This window comes from Natator depressus, chromosome 8 (genome assembly GCF_965152275.1).
Source record: "Natator depressus isolate rNatDep1 chromosome 8, rNatDep2.hap1, whole genome shotgun sequence".
In the NCBI taxonomy this organism is placed as follows: Eukaryota; Metazoa; Chordata; order Testudines; family Cheloniidae; genus Natator; species Natator depressus.
Window position 1 is genome coordinate 49,635,073 of NC_134241.1, and position 7,717 is coordinate 49,642,789.

The following is a 7,717-nucleotide window of genomic DNA, read 5'->3' on the forward strand; positions in this document are numbered from 1 at the left end:
AGGGTGGTTGGATAGGCGTGGGAGTCTGGGGGGGAGGGGCTGTCAGGGGACAGGGAGGGTTGGATAGGGGGCGGGGTCCCAGGGGGCAGTTAGGGGCAGAGGTCCCAGGAGGGGGCAGTCAGGGGACAAGGAGCTGGGGGGTTGGATAGGTCAGGGGGCAGGAAGTGGGAGGGGGCAGAGGCCAGGCTGTTTAGGGAGGCATAACCTTCCCTACCCAGCTCTCCATACAGTTTTGAAACCCTGATGTGGCCTTCGGGCCAAAAAGTTTGCCCACCCCTGGCCTAGCAGATTTAGACATATCCTCCATTAATTTCAATGGAACATATGTCCCAAAATTCCCTATACTGCTTTGAAAATTTCTTCTTCTAAATTGTTATATTGTACCCATCACAGTGGTATCCAAACCCTTTATAAATCTTAAGTGTTCTATGCAAGTAGTGTATACGCACACAGTTTTTCCGTCTCTTCCTATATAGCAACAGCTAGAATCCACTTCAGTTTCTCTCACTTGTACTTCTATCCTTCTCTCTCATATAATAGCAGAGCACAGCTTATTTATTTACACACACATACATACACACTCACACGTCCACTTTTTTTAAATATACATAGACAGACATGAATGACTGTCTCTAGGAGGAAACTGAGTCAAACAGAGGAGTCTTGCATTTTGTCCAGAACATGGTCATATTCTTATCTTCAGCTATTCTGGCAGGAAGTTCCACAGGCTGAACTGTGCTGGCTTCTGAACAGGCTCATCTCCTACTTATACTAGTCTTAAACTCTCAACAGTTGGGGTGTCACTCAAGAGGATCGCCAACTCATGAACTTAAAGATGCAGAAAGGAAGGTGGTGTTTGAGATAAAGGTTCTCAGCAAACTGGGACCAGGCAATGATCAAGATCAGGCCTTAGAACTTGATCCAGTCTTTGATGGGCAGACAGTGCAGCAATAGATGATGCGGTTCTGTCAATCTGTGTGTCAGCAAATGGGCTGCTTTGTTTTACACCAGCTGTATAGTGTTTGTGGATGCATTCCCCAAATACAGCACATTCCAATTTGAATTACTGCAGACAGATCTAGGTCTGACATTAGGATTAACAGGTTTCTGAACACTCCTGTAGTTAGATGTTGATAGATGTTTGACTATCTATGTGTGGTTCCTCTGTGCTGCCCCAGCCCTGCGCAGACAGCTGGCACAGCAGACTTTGAGCCCAGTGACCACAAGATCCATTAAGAGATGAAGGTACCCAGCCCGGTTTATTGTTGACAAAGCACGGTACTAGTATCCTGCAGACTCTACCGGCCCACTAATACATGTATGCCCATAACAATGGGTCAGCTTAGTGAACGGCTTATATTTTCTTATCATTAGGAGGTCTATCATCCTGTAATCCTGACTTTTCAAATGAAAGGAAGACACTAAGCAGAGCAATGAGCTTCCAAAATTCAAGTCTGCAAACAAAACTCAGTGCATAAGCAATGCCCAAGTCTTGCTGTTTGTTCCCAGAGCTCAGAAACAAGTACTGCTATGAAACATTACAGTCACTGAAGAAGCAACATACCCTGCTCCCAAGCAGCAGCAGCACGACGCCATTCTGGAAAGAGTTCTGTCCAGCATCCTGTTCAGAGTTAATGTGGTGCCTAGAAAGGAGTACTAAAGAGTAAAGTATGACACGAGGTCAGGGGAAGAGATCCTCCATGATCAGAGACTTCCTTTTCCCATCAACTTCCCCAATTGGAGACAATTGGAGGAAAAAAAGCCTGTTAGAACTGTTATCCTGTATGTAAACACTCTTTCCTCTCTGTGTTAAGACAGGATGTTAACTCCTGATAGTACTGCACTAGAGAAAACTATTCACCAACACAAAAAGCTAATATCCTGTATACAGTTTTCTCCACTTTGTATCCCCAGACATTGGCTGAAATGTACTACAAACTGTACCCAAGAGATACTCCAACAATGTACTGTTTGCTAAATATTTCACAATCCAAACCAGCAACCTAGGCCAAACTTTGCGTTGCAGCTTAGCTATAACACTGCTGAGTAAGCATTTTTAAAGTACTGCACAGAGGTTATGGGCATAAACACCACTAATATTAAGTATGATTTCTGCATGCACCTTTGCAAATCCCACCTCACTCAAACCCATTTGTCTATTTCTCAACTTCAGCCTCGAATCGACAGAAGCCACCATAGATCTTGCAGGTGTGCCTTTAGTTACAACTCATGGTCCACACGCAGAGGGATCACCAACTGTTCCCTGTAGCATACTGTCTTTTGGAAAATGTCTCATTTATTGAGTCTTTTCTTTATGGGAAATTTTTGCTTCTCAGATTGGCCATAATCAAAGCTTATTTATTTAAACTGAAGTGTAGGGCTCTGAAATCACACACATTTGACTTTTCATACATTGTACACAACTCCAAAGAGAGTCACCCAGTTTAGATTCTTACCTCTGTGTCACACAGATAGTGCCTTATCTCAATGTTGTTACTATAATTAATTGACAGGGCAGCTATGTTTTGAGGATGACATTATTTCATAAATGTTAAAAGGCTAGGGAAATACCTACTGCCCACAGAAGTCCATGACAATTGAAAACCCAGACAAATTAAATGTAAATCACGGTGTGCCCTTTAAGCAGCTATCAGCACATAAAAACCTGAATACCGTTTCTCTATAAATGCCACCGAACAGCAAAATAAGAGTTTTTCCCTGCTTGTCACTTCGTTAAATTCTTCCTGTTGCCCTTCTTAAGGAACTGTACTTTGAAGAGAGAACATGACTAAGTATGTACGTGCTGTCTTCAAAATGTGTATTGGACTCAACCGAGAAAGTTTTAAAGCAAGGTTGGTTTTGAATCTTTTGAAAATAACTGCTAAACCATCAAGAGATTTCAACAACCCACATGTTCTTGTATCCTTTGACCTCTCTTCCCTCTAACCTTCTTTCTCCCTGTCCCATTTAGCCCTGTGCTGTGCCTAAATTAATCATAAGTACTCTAGGTAGGGGATCATGTCCCCCAGCCGTCAATTCCTCAACAGTGTCATCTCCCAACCATCTCCCCTCACTAACATCCACCCCAACAGTGCTATCTTCCAACCAAACCATCCCTCTTCTCACAAAAAGCTGACAATGCACCAGTTGAACCCACCCACCAACCTTCTCAATTAAAAGCCCCAATCCAACCACATCTCCTTAATCTTGATGTTGTTGAGTGTATGGAGGGGAGTGGGAGTTAACAGACATGGGTTCTACTCCATCCCCAGTTCTGCCACTAACACTTTGACGCTCACGAAGCAAGCCACTCAACCTCTGTGGCCACTTCTCTCAAATTATAATTACCCCACTCTATAGCTTCAGTTCTCCATCTGTACAACAGAGATAATACTTCCTTTGTACCACCCTTTGCCTGTCTTGTCTATTTAGCTAGCAAGACAATCGCCACTCTGAGGAGCTTACAATGTGTATCTACAGCATCCAGCAAAATGGTGACCCCAAGCCTAATCGGAGCCTGTGTGTTCTACTACAGCACAAATAGTAATAGATATCTTCCACCGAATCCTAAACCCAAATACCAACAGCCATACAGAGCAGTCTTGTAAGCAGCCACCCCCCACAAAAATCATTAACAGTCCATCAGCCTGACCTCACTGAGCCTAAATCTTCAATATATACTATCAATACACCACCATCACATTTACCACCCTAAAAATGGTGCACTACCACCCACGCATATTGTCTGGTTATATTTCATTGCATTCAACCATCTGTTAATTAAAACTTTGCCTCTTATAGCGGATTGAGACCTGCTGGAAGGTTTTGGATCTATTAATGATAGAAGTTGTTAATGCTTTCTTATTTAAAGGAAGATTGCCACCAGTTACAGCAAGGCCCTGCCTCAAGAAACCATCTTACTGTTAATTGTTATTACTACAAATTAACTTATAAATTTTTGGAGAACTACAGGTACATCTTTATCACCACCATTCATATTTCCTACTGATCTGGTTTTAGGCATTGGTCTGATACACATGCAATTGTTATTCACCTTCCAAGAAACAGAACAAACAAAATCAGCATGGACTTGTCTATCAGCAGGTTTCAATACCAGTGACCAAGAGATTGCCGATTCCCCTTCAGAATCTCTTTAGCGGGTTCTTTCCTGTCCAAGAGACTGAGCCCTGCAAATCCATGCATATCCGCTTTAAACCTGCAGGTGCGGATATCCTCAGACCATTTTTACAGATCACGGATCGGATGCAGATACAAATTTTGTAGCCGCACAGGGTTCTACCAGGAGGTGCTAAAGGATAACAAAGAGTGCTCACTCTTTCTCCTTAAATGCCATCTCATATGTGCAGTTATAAATGGCTCAACATAGGTAAGAAGAAAGCAATGCCAAATATGTAAGGGGAAGAATTTAGGCACTGGACAAGAGCTGTAACTGCATTCTCTCTTGGCGATACATGACTGACCTTTGCTGATGTGTTTTACATTTTGTAGTGAAAAGGGCTCTATCACTCTTTCTGGATGCTTAGGTAGCAATCATGGCATTTAATTTTTCCATCTAAAATTTGCTGCAAACCATTCTTTTCTCATGTGGATCTCACCACAGTGATCTCTGCCATTATAACTTAACAGTTCACTGTTGCAACATGCTGTATTTGAGCACCTTGAAACTTCAGCTAGGCAAAATGCTTGTCTCAAGTGGTATGAGACACTACTGCCACATACAACCAGTTCTCTGTAACCAGTTTGTTAAGTGGAAGACTGGACTCCGCCTGTAAGTAATCTACAAACACAATATGACCCATTATTTTAGGGCTTATCTCTACAGCAAAAATGCATTGTATTAGAAAACATTAATTCACCTAATGTACAACACTAGCACTGATGAGGATAACCATGTTTAAAGTTGAGTTAAGGATAAACACAGCCAGCTAACCATTTTAAAACACAACTATTCTTATAAAGCAGTCAATGTAAACATACTGCACACACTACTTTTTCCCCACAGTAGGTGAGCTCTCCCTGGTGCCCTATAACTAGAACTATGATCAGCTGGGCACTTACTGTCACCCTCCCAGGGCTGAATTCTTGAGTGCTAGGCACATTCCCAAGGGGAAGCCTGTATCTCTGAAACCTGCTCCTGGCCACTACCGGCTAGGGCCCAAGTGCAATGGGCATCAGGTGAAAACGCCGTGATTTGTTCGGTCAGGATTCATTAATTTGTGGTCCCGGTGACATCTGCAGAGGCGGCACCTCGGGGAAGAGAAGAGATCTTCTGTAGGGGGATGCGGGTGGAAAGTCCTACCGAGTCTTGTTAGGCACACAAAGGACAAGCAAGAGGCAGGAACGCCGCCCCCCGGGCTCCAGCCAAACCCCAGCTGCCCAGACAACCCATCAACGCCCCCCAACTTCCCCCAACGCCCGCACCATCACCAGCCCCCTCCCCCCCGGGACAGCCTAGGTGGCAGTGGGGAAGGGCGTGCCCGTGCCCCTGCCCCTGCCCCCCGGCCCAGCCGCACTCACCACACGAAGTCGTTGCTCTTGTCCTCGTACGAGTTGAGGAGCCCGTTGCAGAGCGGGGTCAGCAGCGGCCTCTTCCTGCTCCCGCCGCCGCCGCCTCCCGACGAGGAACCGCCGCCGCCGCCTCCCGACGAGGAACCGCCGCCGGGCCTAGCCGCCCCCGCCAGCCGGGAAAGCCCAGAGGCCGCAGCCACCAGCACAGGCCGCGCGGGGGGCCCCGCGGACGAGGAGCAGGAGCCCGGCCCCGACGACGAAGAAGAAGAAGAAGAAGCCGAAGTGACGGCGGAGGCCGCGGCGCCCTGCCCAGCCGGGGTAGGGTGCTGCTGCGGCGGCTGCCGGCTGCCTGACATGCCGAGACCGGGCGGGGGAAGCCTCAGCGCATCCTACGCGCCGCCGCCGCCACCACGGAACAATAAAGTTTTGTTCAAAGCAAGCACCGCCCACCCTGCGGGGCCGGGGCCGCGCGCGCAACTTTATCAGCACCCCCCCGCAGCGACAGCAACACAGGCCAACGGAGGAGCCGGCCTTGTTCAATCTTTATTGACAGGCCCCCTGCGGGAGACAGCAGGCCTGGCGAGGGGGGTGAGGGGGACGCTCCGCAGCCACCGCGCACGCGCGGACTGTGTTGGGGAATGGGGTTCCGCCGACGCGGTGGGAGGGAAGAGAAGAGTGGCGCGTGCGCAGCTCGCCGAGGGAGGGGCCGAGTGGGGGGCAGTTGCCAGTGGCCGGGGTTGGCTGAGAAGCTCTTTACCCTCGATCTGCCCCCGCCGCCGTTCAGATGGCCCGGGGGGGAGGTTGTGTGTCTGTCTGTCCCAGACCCCACCCGCGGGCCACCCGTCGCCTATCTCCCATGGTGGCCAGCAGCTGGGCAGGCGAAGGTACTGGCAGGCACATGCCACCTGGCCAAAGAGGAACTTCCCCAGGACAAAGTCCAGTGTTGGCGGCGGGGCTCAGCCCCAACCTCGGGCAGTGAGTGGGGCGAGCCCCCGGGGACTCCAACCAGCATAGCTCCCCTGCTCCATCCTCCTTGTCCACTGCCTCCCCCGCATGGTCATGATGGAGGAGCAGCAGGGCCAAATTGGAGTGGGGGTGTGGCCCCCTGCACCTGGTTGCAACACCACTTGCTTAGATTTGGCTTACTCACCTATCCTGATGGAGTGGTGCTGGGCTGATGGAGAGGAGCCAGGTCAAAGTCAAGGGAGGTACAGTGTAACCTGTCACAAGGGGTCACGACACCACTCAAATTTGTGGCAACTGTTGCCAGCACAGAGTGCCTGAGGCAAGCAACAGCTGGGTTTGTTGCCCGGTATGCGTCGCGCCAATGACCACAACGGCGTGGAGAAGCATTGAGATTTATTTGGAGCTCCATGTAGGGCGCAGGGAGACTGAGCTGTCTCAAATTCTGCAGCAGCACATGCAAATTTCAGTATACATTTTATACCTTTGCCTACTTTACTACACAAGCTTATGCAACCAATTACTTGTTGCCCCGTACAATACCGTAGCCAATCAGCTAAAGCAGCCAGTTGTGTTTTTCCTCAGTAGCATTGCCCGAGCCTTGCCTTATTTGGGTCTATTTGTTACTGGTTTTTGCTAAACGTTTCTGCCTTATCTATATGTTTCCCAGGCCAAAGCTGGCCTTGGCTGGCGAGCTGTGTGCAAACCTGTCTGTTTGTGTGTTAGCTTCCTCACAGTTGTGCAGGGTCACAGAAAGTTCAAGGAGCAGAGGGGCCTCGGTTTATCTGGGCCTAGAGCAAGAGGGCTTCGTCGACACTCGTGGTCTTCCACCCTCCCGAGTTACCTAGTGTAGTGCCCAGTGTCACCAACACAACTATAAAAATTACAGTATGTGTTAACACAGTTTCCTCAACAACCATAGCCCACTATTTTCTTACAGCCTCGTCCACGTGATGGTGGCACAAATGGTAGCCCTAGGGGTCTGTACCCACCTTGAGCAAATCATTTAGAGCCTGATTTTCAGAGATGCTGAGCCCTCATTGATTGATTTCAGCTGGAGCAATGGATGCTGGCCAGGGTTATTCAGTTTATCTGTACATCTAGTGCTTTACATATGGAACTGTCTGTAAGGAGAAACTGACTAAAACATGAGTCAGTTCTGTGGTGACCTAGAATCCTATTTTCGACATTTCCGACTCAAGGAATATTTCCAACACACCTCTGA

General features: G+C 48.2%; 1 protein-coding gene across 3 annotated transcripts in view; it reads right to left on the minus strand.

Annotated features, from left to right (window-relative positions):
- COP1 (COP1 E3 ubiquitin ligase) overlaps positions 1 to 5,914 on the minus strand; it is a 212,431-nt gene extending 206,517 nt beyond the window's left edge. The window contains exon 1 of one of the 3 annotated variants that reach the window (XM_074960995.1): positions 5,539 to 5,914. In XM_074960995.1, coding sequence (XP_074817096.1) covers positions 5,539 to 5,885 — 347 coding nt within the window. In that variant the 5' untranslated portion in view covers positions 5,886 to 5,914. Of the gene's footprint in view, positions 1 to 1,564; positions 1,612 to 5,538 lie in introns of those variants that run through there. The other 2 variants (XM_074960997.1, XM_074960998.1) reach the window with 2 other exon arrangements.
- Between the last annotated feature and the right edge of the window lie 1,803 nt (positions 5,915 to 7,717).